The sequence below is a fragment of the Aedes albopictus genome, chromosome 2 (genome assembly GCF_035046485.1).
Source record: "Aedes albopictus strain Foshan chromosome 2, AalbF5, whole genome shotgun sequence".
Taxonomy (NCBI): Eukaryota; Metazoa; Arthropoda; class Insecta; order Diptera; family Culicidae; genus Aedes; species Aedes albopictus.
In genome coordinates, this window is record NC_085137.1 from 447,858,642 (window position 1) to 447,883,489 (window position 24,848).

Below are 24,848 nucleotides of genomic sequence, written 5' to 3' on the forward strand. Positions count from 1 at the left end.
TGCTTTGCTTTGCTTTGCTTTGCTTTGCTTTGCTTTGCTTTGCTTTGCTTTGCTTTGCTTTGCTTTGCTTTGCTTTGCTTTGCTTTGCTTTGCTTTGCTTTGCTTTGCTTTGCTTTGCTTTGCTTTGCTTTGCTTTGCTTTGCTTTGCTTTGCTTTGCTTTGCTTTGCTTTGCTTTGCTTTGCTTTGCTTTGCTTTGCTTTGCTTTGCTTTGCTTTGCTTTGCTTTGCTTTGCTTTGCTTTGCTTTGCTTTGCTTTGCTTTGCTTTGCTTTGCTTTGCTTTGCTTTGCTTTGCTTTGCTTTGCTTTGCTTTGCTTTGCTTTGCTTTGCTTTGCTTTGCTTTGCTTTGCTTTGCTTTGCTTTGCTTTGCTTTGCTTTGCTTTGCTTTGCTTTGCTTTGCTTTGCTTTGCTTTGCTTTGCTTTGCTTTGCTTTGCTTTGCTTTGCTTTGCTTTGCTTTGCTTTGCTTTGCTTTGCTTTGCTTTGCTTTGCTTTGCTTTGCTTTGCTTTGCTTTGCTTTGCTTTGCTTTGCTTTGCTTTGCTTTGCTTTGCTTTGCTTTGCTTTGCTTTGCTTTGCTTTGCTTTGCTTTGCTTTGCTTTGCTTTGCTTTGCTTTGCTTTGCTTTGCTTTGCTTTGCTTTGCTTTGCTTTGCTTTGCTTTGCTTTGCTTTGCTTTGCTTTGCTTTGCTTTGCTTTGCTTTGCTTTGCTTTGCTTTGCTTTGCTTTGCTTTGCTTTGCTTTGCTTTGCTTTGCTTTGCTTTGCTTTGCTTTGCTTTGCTTTGCTTTGCTTTGCTTTGCTTTGCTTTGCTTTGCTTTGCTTTGCTTTGCTTTGCTTTGCTTTGCTTTGCTTTGCTTTGCTTTGCTTTGCTTTGCTTTGCTTTGCTTTGCTTTGCTTTGCTTTGCTTTGCTTTGCTTTGCTTTGCTTTGCTTTGCTTTGCTTTGCTTTGCTTTGCTTTGCTTTGCTTTGCTTTGCTTTGCTTTGCTTTGCTTTGCTTTGCTTTGCTTTGCTTTGCTTTGCTTTGCTTTGCTTTGCTTTGCTTTGCTTTGCTTTGCTTTGCTTTGCTTTGCTTTGCTTTGCTTTGCTTTGCTTTGCTTTGCTTTGCTTTGCTTTGCTTTGCTTTGCTTTGCTTTGCTTTGCTTTGCTTTGCTTTGCTTTGCTTTGCTTTGCTTTGCTTTGCTTTGCTTTGCTGACAGAGAATCGAATGAGAATCGAATGAGAATCGAACGAGAATCGAACGAGAAACGAACGAGAATCGAACGAGAATCGAACGAGAATCGAACGAGAATCGAACGAGAATCGAACGAGAATCGAACGAGAATCGAACGAGAATCGAACGAGAATCGAACGAGAATCGAACGAGAATCGAACGAGAATCGAACGAGAATCGAACGAGAATCGAACGAGAATCGAACGAGAATCAAACGAGAATCGAACGAGAATCGAACTAGAATCGAACGAGAAGCGAACGAGAATCGAACGAGAATCGAACGAGAATCGAACGAGAATCGAACGAGAATCGAACGAGAATCGAACGAGAATCGAACGAGAATCGAACGAGAATCGAACGAGAATCGAACGAGAATCGAACGAGAATCGAACGAGAATCGAACGAGAATCGAACGAGAATCGAACGAGAATCGAACGAGAATCGAACGAGAATCGAACGAGAATCGAACGAGAATCGAACGAGAATCGAACGAGAGTCGAACGAGAATCGAACGAGAATCGAACGAGAATCGAACGAGAATCGAACGAGAATCGAACGAGAATCGAACGAGAATCGAACGAGAATCGAACGAGAATCGAACGAGAATCGAACGAGAATCGAACGAGAATCGAACGAGAATCGAACGAGAATCGAACGAGAATCGAACGAGAATCGAACGAGAATCGAACGAGAATCGAACGAGAATCGAACGAGAATCGAACGAGAATCGAACGAGAATCGAACGAGAATCGAACGAGAATCGAACGAGAATCGAACGAGAATCGAACGAGAATCGAACGAGAATCGAACGAGAATCGAACGAGAATCGAACGAGAATCGAACGAGAATCGAACGAGAATCGAACGAGAATCGAACGAGAATCGAACGAGAATCGAACGAAAATCGAACGAAAATCGAACGAGAATCGAACGAGAATCGAACGAGAATCGAACGAGAATCGAACGAGAATCGAACGAGAATCGAACGAGAATCGAACGAGAATCGAACGAGAATCGAACGAGAATCGAACGAGAATCGAACGAGAATCGAACGAGAATCGAACGAGAATCGAACGAGAATCGAACGAGAATCGAACGAGAATCGAACGAGAATCGAACGAGAATCGAACGAGAATCGAACGAGAATCGAACGAGAATCGAACGAGAATCGAACGAGAATCGAACGAGAATCGAACGAGAATCGAACGAGAATCGAACGAGAATCGAACGAGAATCGAACGAGAATCGAATGAGAATCGAATGAGAATCGAACGAAAATCGAACGAGAATCGAAAGAGAATCGAACGAGAATCGAACGAGAATCGAACGAGAATCGAAAGAGAATCGAAAGAGAATCGAACGAGAATCGAACGAGAATCGAACGAGAATCGAACGAGAATCGAACGAGAATCGAACGAGAATCGAACGAGAATCGAACGAGAATCGAACGAGAATCGAACGAGAATCGAACGAGAATCGAACGAGAATCAAACGAGAATCGAACGAGAATCGAACGAGAATCGAACGAGAATCGAACGAGAATCGAACGAGAATCGAACGAGAATCGAACGAGAATCGAACGAGAATCGAACGAGAATCGAACGAGAATCGAACGAGAATCGAACGAGAATCGAACGAGAATCGAACGAGAATCGAACTAGAATCGAACGAGAATCGAACGAAAATCGAACGAAAATCGAACGAGAATCTCGTTCTCTCGAAATCGAACGAGAATCGAACAAGAATCGAACGAGAATCGAACGAGAATCGAACGAGAATCGAACGAAAATCGAACGAGAATCGAACGAGAATCGAACGAGAATCGAATGACAAGCGATGAGAATCGAATGAGAATCGAACGAGAATGAAATTAGTATGAAATCAGAATAAAATCAGAATGAAATCAGAATGATATCAGAATGAAATCAGATTGAAATCAGAATGAAATCAGAATGAAATCAGAATGAAATCAGAATGAAATCAGAATGGAATCAAAATGAATTCAGAATGAAATCAGAATGAAATCAGAATAAAATCAGAATGATATCAGAATGAAATCAGAATGAAATCAGAATGAAATCAGAATGAAATCAGAATGAAATCAGAATGAAATCAGAATGAAATCAGAATGAAATCAGAATGAAATCAGAATGAAATCAGAATGAAATCAGAATGAAATCAGAATGAAATCAGAATGAAATCAGAATGAAATCAGAATGATATCAGAAGGAAATAAGAATGAAATGAGGAAAAAATCATTGTAGTCAGATATCAAACGTTTGCGTCTTTACGCTAGAGGTATATATTGAACCACATTCCAATATGCCCTCTGATTGACATGCTCTCCTCGATCTGTATTGTTGGAAATTCAATTGAGATGATTGTGTTAGCTGAGTAAAGGTATACAGGTCGGACTCGATTATCCGGGGGTTCAATTAACCGGGGGCTCGATTATCCGGGGCTCGATTATCCGGCAAAAATGGCTCGATTATCCGGGGAAAAGTTTGTTTTCGCTTTGTTTACAAATTTTCAGATTACTATTTGTCAAAAAATGTGATAAACATCAAATACAACACCTGCAAATAGGATTTAGCCTATTTGAAAATTGTTTTTATTTTTTCACAGTTTTAGCTAAAATTCCATTTTCAAAAAACATGGTTATAATAATACCAGAAGTTGAGATTGGGCACTGCAACGCCATGTATGTTAGCTTCTATGTTTAATGAACAGTTTTAAATTGAAGAACATCAAAAATATAAGAAAAAATGCATGGCTTGATTATCCGGGTGATTCGATTATCCGGGATGAAATAATTTTGGAGTCACCCGGATAATCGAGTCCGACCTGTATCTGCTCTTTTATTATCCTGCAAACGAAGGCAACCCAGCTGTTGTGTGAATTGATTGATTGCAAGATCGACTCCCCGCTCTTCTCCGTATGTGATTACAGTAATTGCATATTCACGTGTACACACAAAATTTAATTATCGGTAATTGTTGACCAACTGCCTTGCGGTGGCATCACAATGCTCCGGGTTGCAGCCGCTACAGAGAATGGCTCGTCTCTTGCGGCAATAATTTAATAAAAATCAATAGCAAATTGCTTCGTTCGTCTGAGATTTCTTCCCCACACGAGAACCAAACGCAAACTAGCCCATTAATGGAACGCTGAACAAGCAGTTACCGTTCTGGTTCGACTATCGACACCGGTCCAACCGAAGGGCCACATATAACTCAATAACCTTCCGAAAATCCCACCCTTGACCATCATCCCATAAATCGAATTTTCCGAACATGCTGTTCCCTCTTTCGAAATGCTTTCATCGACCCGTGTCGAGCTTTATCTGATGGCCGCCCCCTGGGGACGACTTCCCGGCTCCATATGACTCCGCCATCGTCGTCAGTCGTTGTGAATACATGCCATTACGGCCGGGGTACCACCGTACCGCTCCATCGAAAGAGAGTATCAAATTACCTTCTGTTTACCAAAGTCTTCCGGGCTAGCTCTTTGCACATTCATACATACCAGCGCTCAAGGATGAGTTGAGCATTTTTGACGTGGTAGGAGGGCCCTTTTGAACGAATACGGCGATATTCTCTCCTGCCTTTGGCTAGAAGACTTATATTGACGGGTATGATAATAAAAGAAGACCCTCCGGAGTCGGACTGACTGACATGGGTTTCGACAATTTGGGATGCTGGAAGAACCCAAGAGGAATTCCTGGAGGAATTTCTGGAGGAATCCCCGGAGGATTTCCTGGAGGAATCCCCGGAGGATTTCCTGGAGGAATCCCCGGAGGATTTCCTGGAGGAATCCCCGGAGGATTTCCTGGAGGAATCCCCGGAGGAATTCCTGGAGGAATCCCCGGAGGAATTCCTGGAGGAATCCCCGGAGGAATTCCTGGAGGAATCCCCGGAGGAATTCCTAGAGGAATCCCCGGAGGAATTCCTGGAGGGATCCCCGGAGGAATTCCTGGAGGAATCCCCGGAGGAATTCCTGGAGGAATCCCCGGAGGAATTCCTGGAGGAATCCCCGGAGGAATTCCTGGAGGAATCCCCGGAGGAATTCCCGGAGGAGATCCTAGAGGAATTCCGGAGGAGTTCCAGGAGGAATCCCGGAGGAATCCCGGAGGAATTCCCGAAGGAATCTCCGGAGGAATTCCTGAAGGAATCTCCGGAGGAATTCCTGAAGGAATCTCCGGAGGAATTCCTGAAGGAATCTCCGGAGGAATCTCCGGAGGAATTCCTGAAGGAATCTCCGGAGGAATTCCTGAAGGAATCTCCGGAGGAATTCCTGAAGGAATCTCCGGAGGAATTCCTGAAGGAATCTCCGGAGGAATTCCTGAAGGAATCTCCGGAGGAATTCCTGAAGGAATCTCCGGAGGAATTTCTGAAGGAATCTCCGGAGGAATTTCTGAAGGAATCTCCGGAGGAATTCCTGAAGGAATCTCCGGAGGAATTCCTGAAGGAATCTCCGGAGGAATTCCTGAAGGAATCTCCGGAGGAATTCCTGAAGGAATCTCCGGAGGAATTCCTGAAGGAATCTCCGGAGGAATTCCTGAAGGAATCGCCGGAGGAATTCCTGAAGGAATCGCCGGAGGAATTCCTGAAGGAATCGCCGGAGGAATTCCTGAAGGAATCGCCGGAGGAATTCCTGAAGGAATCGCCGGAGGAATTCCTGAAGGAATCTCCGGAGGAATCCCTGAAGGAATCGCCGGAGGAATTCCTGAAGGAATCTCCGGAGGAATTCCTGAAGGAATCTCCGGAGGAATTCCTGAAGGAATCTCCGGAGGAATTCCTGAAGGAATTGTAGTGAATACGAGCCGAATTGAGTAAAATCGAATCACCTGTACGTAGTTTACGTTGAGTGTGTATTGATGACAGATACTGAAATGAACTCAAGGGAAGAAAAAAGAAGCGAACGGATCGAAAGAAATTTCCCTTCAGTTATATGACGAGTGTTACGAAGAACGGTCGAGGTAGAAAAATAATTTTATTTTTGTTAACAATAATAGAAGTTTCGAATACGACATGGCGCAATCGGTAGTGAAATGTGATTTAGTTAGGTTACCACCGGATCTGCTGGGGGAGAGAGTTTCTCCAACAGAAATACCAATCCTCCGGATGGGAAAGTGAGGTTTCCCACCGAATCTGCTGGGGGAGAGAGTTTCTCCAGCAGAAGTACCAATCCTCCGGATGGGAAAGTGAGGTTTCCCACCGGATCTGCTGGGGGAGAGAGTTTCTCCAGCAGAAGTACCAATCCTCCGGATGGGAAAGTGAGGTTTCCCACCGGATCTGCTGGGGGAGAGAGTTTCTCCAGCAGAACTACCAATCCTCCGGATGGGAAAGTGAGGTTTCCCACCGGATCTGCTGGGGGAGAGAGTTTCTCCAGCAGAAGTACCAATCCTCCGGATGGGAAAGTGAGGTTTCCCGCCGGATCTGCTGGGGGAGAGAGTTTCTCCAGCAGAACTACCAATCCTCCGGATGGGAAAGTGAGGTTTCCCACCGGATCTGCTGGGGGAGAGAGTTTCTCCAACAGAAATACCAATCCTCCGGATGGGAAAGTGAGGTTTCCCACCGAATCTGCTGGGGGAGAGAGTTTCTCCAGCAGAACTACCAATCCTCCGGATGGGAAAGTGAGGTTTCCCACCGAATCTGCTGGGGGAGAGAGTTTCTCCAGCAGAAGTACCAATCCTCCGGATGGGAAAGTGAGGTTTCCCACCGGATCTGCTGGAGGAGAGAGCTTCTCCAGCAGAAATACCATGGGAAAGTGAGGTTTGATGATGATGATGATGATGATGATGATGATGATGATGATGATGATGATGATGATGATGATGATGATGATGATGATGATGATGATGATGATGATGATGATGATGATGATGATGATGATGATGATGATGATGATGATGATGATGATGATGATGATGATGATGATGATGATGATGATGATGATGATGATGATGATGATGATGATGATGATGATGATGATGATGATGATGATGATGATGATGATGATGATGATGATGATGATGATGATGATGATGATGATGATGATGATGATGATGATGATGATGATGATGATGATGATGATGATGATGATGATGATGATGATGATGATGATGATGATGATGATGATGATGATGATGATGATGATGATGATGATGATGATGATGATGATGATGATGATGATGATGATGATGATGATGATGATGATGATGATGATGATGATGATGATGATGATGATGATGATGATGATGATGATGATGATGATGATGATGATGATGATGATGATGATGATGATGATGATGATGATGATGATGATGATGATGATGATGATGATGATGATGATGATGATGATGATGATGATGATGATGATGATGATGATGATGATGATGATGATGATGATGATGATGATGATGATGATGATGATGATGATGATGATGATGATGATGATGATGATGATGATGATGATGATGATGATGATGATGATGATGATGATGATGATGATGATGATGATGATGATGATGATGATGATGATGATGATGATGATGATGATGATGATGATGATGATGATGATGATGATGATGATGATGATGATGATGATGATGATGATGATGATGATGATGATGATGATGATGATGATGATGATGATGATGATGATGATGATGATGATGATGATGATGATGATGATGATGATGATGATGATGATGATGATGATGATGATGATGATGATGATGATGATGATGATGATGATGATGATGATGATGATGATGATGATGATGATGATGATGATGATGATGATGATGATGATGATGATGATGATGATGATGATGATGATGATGATGATGATGATGATGATGATGATGATGATGATGATGATGATGATGATGATGATGATGATGATGATGATGATGATGATGATGATGATGATGATGATGATGATGATGATGATGATGATGATGATGATGATGATGATGATGATGATGATGATGATGATGATGATGATGATGATGATGATGATGATGATGATGATGATGATGATGATGATGATGATGATGATGATGATGATGATGATGATGATGATGATGATGATGATGATGATGATTATTTTTTTCATTCTATCGTCACAAGAGTAGAGAAGAAGGCGAATGTAGTGAATACGAGCCGAATTGAGTAAAATCGAATCACCTGTACGTAGTTTACGTTGAGTGTGTATGGATGACAGATACTGAAATGAACTCAAGGGAAGAAAAAAGAAGCGAACGGATCGAAAGAAATTTCCCTTCAGTTATATGAAGAGTGTTACGAAGAACGGTCGAGGTAGAAAAATAATTTTATTTTTGTTAACAATAATAGAAGTTTCGAATACGACAGGAATCTCCGGAGGAATTCCTAAAGGAATCTCCGGAGGAATTCCTAAAGGAATCTCCGGAGAAATTCCTAAAGGAATCTCCGGAGGAATTCCTAAAGGAATCTCCGGAGGAATTCCTAAAGGAATCTCCGGAGGAATTCCTAAAGGAATCTCCGGAGGAATTCCTAAAGGAATCTCCGGAGGAATTCCTAAAGGAATCTCCGGAGGAATTCCTAAAGGAATCTCCGGAGGAATTCCTAAAGGAATCTCCGGAGGAATTCCTAAAGGAATCTCCGGAGGAATTCCTAAAGGAATCTCCGGAGGAATTCCTAAAGGAATCTCAGGAGGAATTCCTAAAGGAATCTCCGGAGGAATTCCTAAAGGAATCTCCGGAGGAATTCCTAAAGGAATCGCCGGAGGAATTCCTAAAGGAATCTCCGGAGGAATTCCTAAAGGAATCTCCGGAGGAACTCCTAAAGGAATCTCCGGAGGAACTCCTAAAGGAATCTCCGGAGGAATTCCTAAAGGAATCTCCGGAGGAATTCCTAAAGGAATCTCCGGAAGAATTCCTAAAGGAATCTCCGGAGGAATTCCTAAAGGAATCTGCGGAGAAATTCCTAAGGGAATCTACGGAGGAATTCCTAAAGGAATCTCCGGAGGAATTCCTAAAGGAATCTCCGGAGGAATTCCTAAAGGAATCTCCGGAGGAATTCCTAAAGGAATCTCCGGAGGAATTCCTAAAGGAATCTCCGGAGGAATTCCTAAAGGAATCTCCGGAGGAATGCCTAAAGGAATCTCCGGAGGAATTGCTAAAGGAATCTCCGGAGGAATTCCTAAAGAATCTCCGGAGGAATTCCTAAAGGAATCTCCGGAGGAATTGCTAAAGGAATTTCCGGAGGAATTCCTAAAGGAATCTCCGGAGGAATTCCTAAAGGAATCTCCGGAGGAATTCCTAAAGGAATCTCCGGAGGAATTCCTAAAGGAATCTCCGGAGGAATTCCTAAAAGAATCTCCGGAGTAAATTCCTAAAGGAATCTCCGGAGGAATTCCTAAAGAAATCTTCGGAGGAATTCCTGAAGGTATCCCCAGGAAAAATCCTGAAGGAATCCCTGGAGGAATCCGTAGAAGGATTCCTGAAGAAATCTCTGTTAGGATTACTGAAGGTATCCCCGGAAGAGTTCCTGGAGGAATCCCCGGAGGAATTCTTGAAAGAATCCCTGGAAAAAAAAACCTGGAAGAATCCCTGTAGAAAACCTGGAGGAATTCCTGAAGGTATCTCTGAGAAATTCTTGAAGGAATCTCTGGAAGGAATTCCTGCAGGAATCCCTGGAGGAATCCCTGGAGGAATCCCTGGAGGAATCCCTGGAAGAATCCCTGGAGAAACCCTGGGAGAATTCCTGAAAGTATCCTTGGAAGAATTCCTGAAGGTATATCTGAGAAATTCTTGAAGGAATCTCTGGAGAAATTCCTGGAAGAATCCCCAAAGCAATTCCTGATTTAATCCCCGAAAGAGTTTCTTCAGGAACCCACGAGGAATTCTTGAAGGAATTCCTGGAGAAAACCCTGCAAAAATCCTGGAGGAATTCCTGAAGGAAGCCTCGGAGGAATTCTTGAAGGAATCTCCTGGGGATTTCCTAGAAGTTCTTCTTGAGGATTCCCTGCAGGAATTCCAGGAGAAATTCTTGGAGGAATCCCTGAAGGAATTCCTGGAGGAATCTGGGAGAAATCCTGGAGGTGTCATTGCTAGAGTAAGCGGTGAATGTAACACTGAGGAAGACTCGTTAAAAGTTCTCACATTCAATCATATACCAGTTGAAATTCCATTATCGATTACGCCACGTGCTGGAAATTGATGGCCAACGACATCCTTCGAATAAGCAGTTTTTTTGTGCAATCGAATCACGTCCACCTTCATGTTCCATACGGTACCCTCTCTCTTTCTCTCTAGAAGGTCGTTACTGCACTGGGAAAGTGTGAAAGAAATTCCAACCAACCATATAACTTAGCACAAGCTCTGAACTGGCAGAGCAACGGTACCCACCTCGCGGCTCCCCTCACCGCAGAAACTATGCACGCCTAGTGGGCGGCAAGGAAGTAAGTACATGAACTTCTCGAAATTGAATCCAAAGTTTCCGACCTAACAACACGTCACAAAGTGGACTTTGATTTTCCGCTACTGGTTGGACTGGTCGGTCATCCACACAGTAGGTATGTATGTAGCCGTAAGTCTTGAGCGTTGTTGGCACCCCACTGATGAACTTCCGGAACTTGGATGGCTAACTTTTCCTTGAAGTTGGGTGTTTGCTTACCTTTCCGTGCTCAAAGATTCATCTCTGGTTACATTCGTCGAACAAGTTCAAGTGAAAGTCCGAGTGCGGATGTTATTGTAAGTGAATCTAACACAAGTTCCTGAACTTGGAGTTTATGTTCTTCTGGTTAAATTTTTTCTATCAGTTGAATCGAAAGTAAGAGTAGGAAAGTTCAGCCTGGAAACTGTCTAGCAATCTCCACTACGAGATGTTGAACAAGCATGCTATTAGCGACAAAGCCGTTGGAATTAACCAACCAATCCATCTTTTTAGTCGATGGCGGTGACTAATCGACTTCCATGACGCTGGGGATCCAGCAATAAATATCCAATTCACGATCGAACTGGCTTGTCATAAAAGCTGACGCATCCGAGTCATCAAACGTTGTCGTCGCTTTGAGGAAGGAGGATGTATTGTCAATGAGGGTGGTTGGCTATGGTTGCGGGGTCGTGATTTATGGCGGTCTTCAAAGCTATGTGGTAATTCTCTCGGACAGTGTCCGTTTTGATGATTGATTCCCCGGCATATATGTGGTGGAGGCATCCGTTCGGTACATGCAACAGAAAAAAATCGTTCGAAGATGGTGCCCTTGAGATGTCGGCGGTTCCGGTACGGTAAGGGGGATTGATTTTGCTTGTCCTTGATTTTATGGACCGTTAAGCGTCGATTTTAATGGAAAATGTTGTGTTGCAAAGATTGATTTCCATTGTTGAGAATCGATTGGCAGTCATGCGAGATTGGTCTAATGTACCGCCATTGTTACTTATCTTTAGTATGAGTCTGAGTAAATTTTCAACCCTTCTTCTTCTTCTTTATGGCTCTACGTCCGCACTGGGACTTGGCCTGCCTCGCTTCAACTTAATGTTCTTTGAGCACTTCCACACTTATTAATTGAAGGGCTTTCTTTGCCTGCCATTGTATGAATTTGTATATTGTGAGGCAAGTAACAATGATACTCTATTCCCAAAGAGTCGAGAAAATTTTCTCGACCGGAACGGGAATCGAAACCGCCGTCTCCGGATTGGCGACCCATGGCCATCAATAGGCTAACTGGAAACCCATTTTCACCCCATTTCTTTAGACAACATTATTTAAAAAAATATATATATATTTTAAATTAAGTAATACTACTTACTTTCAGTCCTGGAGTGGGCACCCATGGTGGTGCAGAGGGCTGAATTGAAAGATTTCCATCTTGGGCGATTGCCAGCCATCGTCTTGACCTGTGGCCAGGTCAAATTTCTGTCGACTTGCTTGATTTCGTTGTTGAGGCTGCGCCGCCATGAGCCTCTGGGTCTGCCTCTGCTGCGATGTCCTGCTGGGTTCTAGTCTAACGCTTGCTTGCAGATTTCGTTTCCGCCCCTGCGTAGAGTGTGGCCGACCCACCTCCACTTTCGCTCCCGAATTTCTGTCGCTATCGGCTTTTGATGACATCGGCGATGGAGCACTACGTTGGAGATCCAATTGTGAAGCCACCATGCACGAATTATATCCCTTTCGGGACGGAGGGCAAAAAAGGGGCATTTCCATACAAATGGTTCAACTTTGGCTCTCCAGAACTCTTATATTTCCGAACAAAACAACAATTGTTGTTCCTTATTTGAAAGATCTACTTTTCCACTTTCGATTTCTAGCTTTAACTACCTTAATAAATCGGAAATAAAAAATATGCGACATAAAAAACTATGTTTTACGAATTTTGTCCATATTTTGTTCAACTTGTTTTGTTAAATCTCACATGTTACGTAAACAAAACATTGTTTGCACACATGAAAGTATACAGAATGGGTCAAATGTTAAACAAGTTTACATTACATAGAACAAAGACTAAGGGCATCTCCAGGAGCGTTATAAAATGTATGGGAGTTTTAAAATGCATCTGGAACTGCATCTTGACCATCTTCAGCAGGCGTTTCAAGTGTATAAATTTGAACAGTTTTGTTTCAAAATTTGCAACTGACATACGACCCCGTTGTATTTTTGCACCATTTTGAAACAAGATTTTGACGCGTTCTATTTATGTTGTTACCATGGCAGATCATATGAATGCCCTCTGGGTCTGGACACATCATTCTACCGATTCCAACGGGATTTATTATTCGTAAACAAATAAATTTACCGATTTCCGTAGGAAGTATCAGAGAAGAGAAGGTCATCTCTTGAGTCAGAAATTGATTACAATTTCATGCTGTTGGTCGCGACACCTAGCGGTTGAAATCACACTTTTTACACGGAAAATTTCAACCGTGTTGACACGATAGAGCAAAGTATTTTAGAGGCAGGTATACCAACTCAAAAATTGATTCGCAAAAAGATTGTGTTCAACAAGAATGTATTTCGAGGGCACAGGCACAGTCAATGTTGCTTATTCATTAAAATCGTAGGCAACGCGATACAAAAATGGTGGGAATATGTGTATGTTAATTAAGAAAAAATGGTAAACACCATTATTATGCTCCATAACAGCTTGCAATTGCAAAAACATCGTTGGTATGTCTAACATATTATTGCCATAGTGATCGAAACAACAAAAATATCATAAAAATACAGTAAATTTTATTGTTACAACACCATTTTTTTTTTTTCAAAAATATTCACCATTAAACATATTGTAATTTGCACAACACACTCACCATCACCCCTATTGTTCTATACCATTCGGCGAATGGTAAATGACAGTTTTACAATAAAAAATGGCGGTCGTTATGTATCTTAACCATAAAATTTTAAGAAAATTTTCATACATTTTTTTGCGAAAAACAGTAGAATGTATTGTGTTTTAATGAGACATTTTTAGGGCATTTTTCAAAAGAAAATAATATATCCTAATTTTTTTTCATTGTTCTTACAATACAAATACAATAAATTGAATGACGTCAAATGAATCGTTGTTACAATAATAATACAATAATATTTGTTGTTATTTATAAGCAGTTTTCGCTTATGAAAACCCATAGAATTTATATTTCCCGCAACAACGAGCACTAAAGGCCGCCAGAATGATATGCACATTTTATGATAAGAATCAAACACTCTGATGTCTGGTATGTATTGCTTTTCAACTGTTGATAAGATCTATCATCAATCTTTTCGAATAACTACCAAATATCACAAGTCAGACCTCAGGTCATATGATCCATACCATAAATCGTACACAATTTGTACATAAGGCCATATGTAAATACGGGAGAAAAATGTTACCGAGAAATATGAGTACTATGGTTTTTCAAAGGCGAAATCTGTTAACATAACAACAAATATTATTGCATGTTTATTTTAACATTGGTTCAATCGAACCCATTAAACTTGTTGTTTTTGTATTGTTATCAATGAAGTTTCTTTTTACTAGATTCATTTAATTTATTGGAAAACAACAGAAAAATCATTGTTCATCTTTTTCTTGTCGTAACGTCCTCACTTGGATAAACCTGCTTTTCAGCAAGTGTTCTATAAGTACTTCCTCAGGTTTTAATAGACAGTTTCCCTTGCCAATATCTACTGTACTCAAATTTAAATCGAAAACTAAAAAAATATGATGATGATGATTAACCTGGGCTTGTTAGGGGAATATCTGTAAATAAAAAGAAAATCGGGTTAAGTACGGTTCCTTTGAATTCCACTAAGAATTTGCATCCTTTGACAGATACGTATTTCGACCTCAACTGTAAGGTCGTCTTCAGTGTTTTGTACTTGACTCGACTCAAGTACAAGACACTGAAGACGACCTTACAGTAGAGGTCGAAATACATATCTGTCAAAGGATGCAAATTCTTAGTGGAATTCAAAGGAACCGTACTTAACCCGATTTTCTTTTTATTTAAAAAAATATGTCAAGTGATTTTGTATTTGATTATACAGAGTAGAATAACATGATCCAAGCAACAATCATATGTATTGTTATTAATTTGTGACGAATTGAAACGAAATAAGTTTAAAAACAAAATAAATCGAGTCGATTTTACACGTCTATAATTTATCACTTTTCGTGTTGTCGATTTGTTCTAAGATGCGCTTCTCTTCTCTGGAAGTATGCAAGATTTAGAGCTGCTGCTGAAGACGCCCATGTTTGAGTTCTATTTTTGACAGTTACAAATTTTGTAACCGTTTTAAAAATATAACTAGAACTGAAACGCTCCTGGAGATGCCCTAAACAGATGAAAAGCTATGCAAAACTGTTATAACAGTTATAATTATTGCTCAACAGCACAATAATGCCTTATCCGTGAGACAGATGCGATCAGCTGATTTTTTTTTGTTTACCATGTATTTTTGACAATCGATGATCGGGGTGACAGTTGAACACAAAGGAATTTGTTAAGCACCGACGACACTTGACGAAACTTTGTTAAGTTGTACTCACACTGTGTTTACAGTTTTGGCTGTCACCCCTATCGCGAAAAGTCGTCATGGATTGCCATTGGCGTAGCTAGGGGGGGTTCCAGGGGTGCCTGGCACCCCCTAGAACAAATTTGGCACCCCTTAGAATTTTTCCTTGACAGTCACCTAAAAGTTAAAGCTCCACACAATAATTCCAATATTTATGAATGGCACATTTGTACAAAACTTAAGCACACCCGGAATTACTTATACCAGTTATACGTTTTGTCGTTTTGGATATTGGTAGGGACAATCAACAGACCTATCAATGCATTGCTCCAGCAATAACTCTATCCATTTATACAATGATTTCTCTTGGCTTCCTTTAAGGATTCATCCCGATATTCCTTCAATAAACTTCCCTTAGCTTTCTCCAGGCAGTCCTGATAGGGCTGTACATACTAGAAATTTCTGCAGAGATTTCTCCTAGGTTTTCTTTGGAAGTATCTATGGTACTATGATACTATGATACTTTTCGGAATTCTCCTAGGGATTCATCTAAAAATTTCTATATTGGGATTCCTTCATGATTTCCTGGTGGGATTATTCAAGACAATCTTCCTAGGATCCTTCCAGAAGTTCCTCCGGTGATTCTTCCAAGAATTCCTATCAAGATTTTATTCTGAGATTTTTTCCAGAAATTCCTCGCTTATATTGGCCTTCCTTTGGGAATTGGTTTTTAGGGGAGTTGATATAATTCCATATTCTGAATCTACACTACACGCCAAACTGAGCCGAAATCCAAAAAAAAATCAATTGAAGTTTGTTTGGAGACGGTTTGTCGAATCACCCGTCGTTCCATTTTGTACTGGGCGGAGTTGTCAAGCTGTTGCCCAGCTTGTCAAAATGTGATATAAAAATTTTCTTAGAAATTGATCAAAGGTGTCAAAATGAAGTTCCAAATTTCGGAAAAAAACATAGTGGCTCAGAATAAGGTGCTCTTTCGCCAATAATTTTTTTTTGTTTGTTCTGTTTTGATGGTGATAAATGAGTTGATGTGTTCTTTGAGTGTCATTGTTGCCACACGCACTCCAGAATAGATTCCGCTGCCGGCAAAATTTCCCCCCCCTACACATTCTTTTACGTTATGCACTTCTCCGTACCAGTGAAGAGAATTGTCAGACAAAAGAGGCACAAAACAAGCATCAAAGAAGGTGCGACGATTAATCTTTATCCCTACTGGTGACAGATAATGACATGATCTCGAAATTTTTTGTTGCAGACAAAACGGAAGCTGAATTTGTTGCGTACTTTTCAACTCGTGAATAATCAATTTATTACTAACCCAAAGTCAAAACTGTTTGATGATAGAGCTTCACCAGAGTTGCAGTGTTTACCGACTCGAAGTTACCATTCGAAAATCTCAATGCAAGGCTTAAAAATCTCTAAACTCGTGGTGTACGATATTAATCCCATTATTTTCAAGTTGGGACAAACTTATGTCGCATGGGTTGTTTTGTCGCAAAAAATACAGGTTGCGACATTGTCATTATTGTTGCGCGATGGTTGAATTTTGATTCACTGCTTCGTACCGTTGAAGGTATGCAGCAATATCGTCATTCGTCACATTTTCGGAGAGGTCGTGTATCTTTAACTCTGTGCGTTGAACATCCATTGCCAGACAGACTTTGTAATGTATGTAGTAAGCTACGACTCTGTATCAGGATTCGAAGTAGGTCATGCTAGGATACGAGACAATAAATGATCATTCTGTATAAAACTATCACCAAGATAAGTCGTCTTATTTGAAGTTCTACATTGGCGACGAGGTAAAACCGTATTGAAAGATTTGTCGAGTTCGCGCTCGGAGAAAAGAAGGAACGATAGCGGTTGTGAAGTTTAGTGAAGTCAAGTAGAAGTGTGCCGAATCCAAGTGCGGAGTAAAAGAAGTCGGAAGAAACCGGAACCGGAAAAGCCAGCTGTACAAGTGCAGTCCGTCCTGGTCAAGGTCAAGTCAAGATCCAAGTCCGAGTCTGGTTCGATCGTCGTTGAATTCGTTACGGAATCCAAGTTTCTGGAGGTTGCTACCGTCTGGTTTCATCATGTCCATGGTAACTAACAAATTTGTTTATTTCTCTTGGAGATGAGTTGTTTTTTCTTTAGTTCAATTAATTTCGCGAAAAAGGAATTTATTGAATCGCTTTTACCATTGTGTTTATGAAACGTACCTAAATGTAGGGATTTGTAAAATCCAGGCCATTTAGGGAGATGAATGTAGGGAACTCAGATTCCAGGCCATTCATCTGGAAGCCCACTAACGTGAGGCAATTAGGAAGTCTCTAAATGAAGGAAACAAATGTTTCAGGCCATTTAGAGAGTCAAATGAAGGGAACAATGATTCCAGGCCATTTGACTGATCCGATGTCGAATAAAGTAAAGCGAAGGGAATTAAGATTCTAGACCGCTAATTTTGAGCATAGTTGTTCGGAAAAGTTGCCCTAAAAAGGAAAATACAAAATAAATAATATGTAATAATAAAGAAATAAAAAAATATCAGTGATTGCGCATTAAATCAAAGAAACATTTAACTTTTGAATTTCAGCTTAATTGCAACATACTGCCATTCCATGAGACCGGCGATGGCCCAACATCTTCGCGATGGGAAGAATGGAAAGGACAATTTTTGGCGTACCTGGCGTTGAAAGGTGTTACTGATCACGAAGAATTATACAACGCTCTTATGTGCTTCGGTGGACCGGACGTCAGGAAAATTGCGAAAAATGTGGAGATCACCGGTAATATCCTGGACAACCGTTACAGAGCAGCGATGGAGGCCTTGGATAATTACTTTTCTCCACGAATGTCACTACGATACGAGCGGTACAAGTTCAGGCAACTCAAGTTTAATCCCAAGGAGAAATTGGACCAGTTCGTTCTACGTCTCAAAACCCAAGCAGCGGCATGCAATTTCGAAGATCAACTCGATCAAATGGTCATGGATCAAATCGTTTATGCAACTCAAAACGACGATAAATTGAGGGCCAAATATCTGGAAGCTGATGTAACTCTGGACGAAATGCTGAAGATTGGGCGTACTCATGAGACCGTGGCCACCCAGGTACAAGAATTTCGATCCAAACCAACGTATGATGGTATTGACGTCCAAGAACTGCAAGCGGTGTCTCATTCAGGCAATACTCTAAAGGATAAAGGTACGTGCACTAAATGCTCAGGAAAACACCCTACTGGCGATCAAAAATGTCCTGCTCGGGAATCGAGGTGCAACAACTGTGGAAAAATGGGACATTTTGCACGTTGCTGTTGGAAACCGCGCCAAACCTTTCACCCTTACGGACAGCAAGACAAACGGGCTGTTTCGGAAGGCAGCACTTTTTTTGTACCAGTAAAATCACAAATACGAAACGATCCATAACATATATTTGCATGTTCCACGTTCCATGTTAAGCTACGCTTCTAAAGCATTATCGGATGTAGAAAAGAGATATGCTCAAACTGAGCGTGAAGCCTTGGCGCTTGTATGGGCACCTGAAAAATTTCATTATTACTTGTACGGAAAGTTCTTTTGGCTTATTACCGACCACAAGCCTTTGGTAACAATATTTGGAGACAGAGCAAAACCATGCGCTCGCATAGAAAGATGGAAGCTTCGTCTCATGTCCTATGATTACAAGGTAATTTATCAGCCTGGAAAAACAAATATTGCTGATTCATTCTCACGGTTATACCAAGAAATGGGAACGAACATCCAAAGTTATGACGAAGAAAGTGAGAGGATAATACGGTTAGTATCATTTGACGCATGCCCAATTGCTATACCGTTGGAAGACATTATCGCAGCTACAAGTCAGGATATTGAATTGAATGAGCTTATGCAATGGATTTCGTACCCTATCAGAAGATGGCCCAAAACGTTATCGAGATACAAGACGATTGCGCATGATTTATCAACAGATGGGAAACTAGTACTGAAAAATGATAGAATAGTTATACCTAGAATTTTGCAAGGAAAGGTTCTACAGCTTGCTCATGAGCCACATCTAGGATGTGAATCAATGAAGAGACGTTTAAGGCAAAAAGTTTGGTGGAGTCGTATGGATTTGATGGTTCAAGATTACGTGAAGCGATGTGCAGGCTGTTTGCTAGTATCTGAAGCGAATACCGAACCTATGACCAGAACACCTCTACCAGAAGGACCTTGGCGGAAATTAGCTTTGGATTTTACGGAAGTTACAAATGGAATCCATCTCTTAGTAGTCGTGGACTATTTTTCAAGATACCCAGAAATTGAAATCATGACTTCAACAACGGCAAAAACGACTATTTTCAAAATTCGAACTATTTTCTCGAGATTTGGATTTCCTGAGGAAATTGTATGTGACAACGGGCCACCATTTGCTTCTGTTGAATTTACTCAGTTTTGCAAAGTGAGTGGTATCAAAATTTCACATTCAATTCCATACGCACCATTCCAGAACGGTTTGGTCGAACGACATAATAGGACATTATTGAAAACTGTTAAAATAAGCATTGCAATGGGGAGGAATTGGAAAGATGATCTGCAGGTAAAATGGTCTAACATAATTTTTTTTTATTCATTTAATATTTGAGGCAAACATTTTTTTTCTTTGCTTAGGATTTTCTTCTAGCTTATCTTAACACACCTCATTCAACAACAAACGTTACCCCAGCAAAGCTGTTATTGGGAAGAAATCTTCGAGATAAAATTCCAATGATCCGTGTATCCGAACATTCAAACCCCGAGAACAGAGTACGACATTCTGACAAAACAAAGAAAGAAAAAGGAAAGGAGTATGGTGATTCGAAAAGAAGAGCAAGAGAATCACACATTGACGTTGGAGATCATGTAGTCGTGAAAAATTTGGTGAAGCGAAACAAGTTAGAAACAAACTTCAACCCTCAACCTCATGTTGTCGTTAAGAAGAATGGAACCCGGATTACTTTGAAGAACTTATTAACTGGAGTTGAATTCGATCGCCACGTGAATCATGCAAAGCTTTTAATTTCTAGTAACCCGGTCAATACCCGTAGCGGCTCGCCAGATGATGTCCTCGATAGTTGTGAAGAAAATCGTCCTTGTGAAGTCGACAATGGAATCGTTGGCCGAGATGAAACCCGAATGCAGAGACGTAAACGTAAACCAGAATATTTGAATGATTATGAAATTTACAAGCTAAGCAAACAAGAAATGAATTAAATAGTTGAATAATTGTTAAATAAAACTTAAACTAAAAATAAATAAAAAGGAGGAGAGATGTAGTAAGCTACGACTCTGTATCAGGATTCGAAGTAGGTCATGCTAGGATACGAGACAATAAATGATCATTCTGTATAAAGCTATCACCAAGATAAGTCGTCTTATTTGAAGTTCTACAATGTATTCCGTCGACTTCCAATTCAGTACGATCGTTGTGTTGGTCAACTACTTGCAGAGCTGTAGGCAGGTCTACACATTTGACATACACACAGTGATGTATGTATGTGGCTCATCTGCAGTCGTTTCACTTGCCATTGTTGCAGTCCAACAAAACTGTGAACTTCCTCAAAACTTGGACGTTTCACAAATTTAGAGAAGTCTACCTTGAAGGTATTCTCACGGTATGCAACTTGCACCATAACTTGCTTTAAACTGTAGCAAATTAAATTTGCTCAACGTGATAAGAGGGAATATTCCATACGCGGAGCTCAGTCCAATGACGTCTTAGCAGATAGAATGCTTCGGCCAAAATTAAAAAATCGATACAGGGTATCGGGATGCTTCGTTGGCATAGTCCCCTCGTTCGGCCTATCTCAATGTAAACCAAAAACTCAAATAAACACACATAACTGGATATTGGAAAAGCTATGCGCCAAACAACTGTAACATTTCGTTTCAATTTTAGCAGTTTGGAACATTAAAATTGAATGAAAATGTCACTTTGTTTAGCTTTTGTAGACGCCATGATTCTTCGGCTTAGTGGGTAGTCTATACACATGATCATAAATGGCACGATTCTGAAACAATTCGAATTGACTTTTCAATAATTGAACATTTGATGCGACGGTCAAAGACGCTACTTTGAACTTGTGTATTTGTTTTCAACGAATAATAACTATTTTACAAATTGAATGTGGGCCGAATATTGTGGACATTTTTTTTCACTATGTACCCAAATCTTGGCCCATCAGTAAAGTGACTTCAAAAACAGCGATAAAAAGACGTCAACAGCATTTCTTGCGTAAGAACCAGAAAGAACGAACAGGAAGAAAGATTTTGTGTGCGGTGACTGTAAAAATATAACACAATAATAGGGTTGCGTTGTTATTGCTACTAAATTAAGAAAGAACTTTAGTTAAAGTGATTTATTTATAGTTTTTTGAAAATTAAGCTCCGAAAATATAATTTAAAAGTAAAATTGGTGAACAAACAGAGATAATACTTCAGCAGAAATATTGAAAAAAATAGATAATTAGTGGTTCTAGTGCATGGATAGCAATAGGCCAACGTTGTATCCATTAATAGGCCAATTTTGTACCATAGACCAACGTTGCATACCATCGCATCGAATCTTTTCAACTTAATTAAGTAAAATCTTGAATATTTACGTAAGTTTACTTCCAATTATTGAAACATGCATTGCCTAGAGTGTGTAATAGGGTGGACATATTATTTCTAGTGCTATTAATTCATGAGTTATGGTCAAAATTGTCAAGGCGGCTTGCAAAATAGGCCAAGGAATGGTACATATACCCCATTTTTCAAAATTTAAAACCCAATTGTGGCTAGGATTCCTCAAGTAACTCCTGCTGCGTTTCTTCCAGCAATTTCTCTTAGAACTCTTTCAAAAATTCTCACTGTGCTACCTTCAGGAATTCTATTAGGGAAGTTCTTCCAAAAAATTTTCCGAAAAATCTTCCTGGGATTTTCCGAAAATCCCATGGTATTACTACAGGACAGTGGTGGGCACGCTTTCCGTTAACCGTTAACGCATTTCGGACGAGCATTTGCCTCAATTTTCGCCAAGGTCATTTAAAATTTCACTTTCAATGTTCTTTAATCTGCAAGTGAGGTATATCTTTCTACTGAGGTGAAAAACGATTAATTTTAACTTAAAGTTTTGGAGTTATTGAGTGGCAAACGCAATTTAACAGTTAACGGATAGTTGTCGTTAACCGTCAACGATAAAATTGCGCTCGTCTTTCAATAACTCGAAAACTTAAAGTTCAAATTGATTTTTTTTTCCACATCAATAGAAAGGTACACCTCACTTGGAGATTGGAGATCATTGACAGTGAACTTTTAAGTGACCTTTGCGGAAATAGAGGCAAATGTTCGTCCGAAATGTGTTAACGGTTAACAGCAAGCATGTCCAGCTCTACTCCTGGAACGCCTCTTGGCCTTCGTCAATGAATTCCAGCTGAAGGAATCCCAATAGAAATCTCTAGAGAAATCCCTAAACAAATTTCGGGAATAGTTGGAATTTTTAGAGAAATCCTAAAAGGTATTACTAGAGAAACCTGTAGTTAAATCCTATCGGAATGTAAGGGAAGAGCTAGTAAATTTAGAGATGAAATTGTGAAAAAAAACGCGTTCTGGTGGGATTTGAACGATTTTGTACTCGCTAGACCACAGTACGGCCATTTCTTTAAGGGTATGACGAAGGAGTTTTGTTTTTTGAAAATTTCTATGGTAGTTTCATTAGAATTTAATCTACAATTTTTTTTTTTGATTTTTTTTTCTATAATGTCAATGGCTATTCCTCTGAAATTATTTCAGTAATTCTTTTTTCAGTTGTTTCACAATTTTTTCAGGCAATTTTATCGTGATTTTTTTTAATCTTCATGATTTTATTGTATTTATATTATTTGCTGGATGAGTACGACTGAAATATATTGATTCCGGAATGCTGGCTTTCTCAGTCTTGAGTAAATCAAAACGGCAAGTTTTTCTTTTCTGCATACCTGTATATTATTTGCTTCCGAAAGTAGCTGAATTCGAGATTCAGACATTCTCAATTGTGCTGGCTCAAAGAAAACTATAAAATTCACGAAAAACTTCCAAAAAAAATCCCAAAGAAATTACCAGAAAAAAAACATCAAAATTACCTTAGAACTTTCAAAGTGGTTGCCAAAAGAATTCATATAAGAATTACCAGAGGAACACGTGAAGAAAATAGTAAGGCTTTTTAAAGAAAAAGGTGAAATCCAATCTCAAAATAAATTGTTAAAATACATTTTTTCACATTCACAAAAAAAAGAAGTTCTCAAAGAATTTTCCGAAATCATCAAAATTAATTGCCGTAGAATCATCGTGAAAGAATTTTAAAGAATCACCAAGATTTTTTTTTAAATAAATTTCCGAAGGAAATCTCTAAGAAACATGCCGAATAAATTTCCAAGAAAATTACCGAAGAAGTACCCAAAATTTTCAAAGGAATTGCTAATGGAATTCCCAAATAAATTTTCCATGCAAGTAACATCGAGATTGCCTAAGGTATTCCGAAACCATCTGCTGCAGGGATTCCTTTCACAATTACTGAAGAAATGTAGAAGAAATTGTCTAAAGAATTTTCATTAAAATTGTAGAAACGATGTATAAAATAACTTCTAATGAAATTTTCAAAGAATGCGTGAAGGTGTTTAATATCAAATTCCAAACATATTATCAAATAAATTCTTAAAGAAATTGCCGAAAGAGAACCAAAGATATTACCGAAGAAATTTGCCAAATCCAAAGGAATTACTGAGAGATTTACGAAAGAAGTCTTAAAAGAAATAAATTGCAAAACAATTGCCAGGAATATTCCCTGAGTAATTACCAAAAAATGTTTTGCCGAAAACACAAAATTCTTGAGTATTCCAAATTTACGAAGCTGAACTTTTGACTGATTACTACAACGTTGGTTTTACGTTAGTCGAAATTCCAGCTTTATACAGCATTTCGTTCACCAGATGTACTATCAATCCAGTCGAAATCGAAATGTGGTGCGAGCATCAGAATCCCGACGAAAAAAATCGAAGTTCGCTCGCATCAAATTTCGGGTTCCAACTAAATTGATAATATGTTTGTGAAGCTTCAGAACGGAACCCAGGATAATCAAGTTCAAATTTTGTAGTTTAAAGAATCATACTCACAATTTCTCTGTAAAAGTATTTTCATGTCCACGTGGTAGTGTTCAGGTATCAGTATTATGGCTCAGACAGCACGTTCTCTTACTAATGGGAGATTTGTGCCTCGCGTGGGTCCCGAGATGAACTAGCCTAGGGCTAGAAATCTCGTCAATACAGATTAAAAAAAACTATTTTATAAGGGTTGTTATCATGCAATAAAGCAAAGAGGATTTCACGATAAATACAAATAAAACGCAAATTTGGGGATGTTTCAAAGTTTCAGAGATTACACTACTAATAATTGCTCTGAAAATGTATTCTTACAGACATGATTGTTTTCAATCCACAAAACAAAGGGATTGTCGCGATGATTGTTAAGTTCAAACTAAAAATACAAATTCCATGTATTATACGCAATCGAGTTTTCAAACTTCACATGGCGGGATAGTGTTAAATCAGTACAATGGTTCGAATTTTCAAAAAAAAAGCTTTCCTTTAAAATATAATGCGTTTCAATTTTCGGGTTAATTTTTCC

At 39.8% G+C, this 24,848-nt stretch overlaps 2 protein-coding genes across 4 annotated transcripts in view; both read left to right on the forward strand.

The window, feature by feature from the left end:
* The window catches only part of LOC109419645 (diuretic hormone receptor), a 234,128-nt gene that overhangs the window by 170,847 nt on the left and 38,433 nt on the right, over positions 1-24,848 (forward strand). The window lies entirely within an intron of this gene.
* On the forward strand, positions 16,353-18,617 carry LOC134288581 (uncharacterized). Its single transcript, XM_062853836.1, has 2 exons — positions 16,353-17,295; positions 17,787-18,617. The coding sequence occupies exons 1-2, from the start codon at positions 17,287-17,289 to the stop codon at positions 18,615-18,617; spliced, it is 840 nt and encodes a 279-aa protein (XP_062709820.1). The 5' UTR covers positions 16,353-17,286.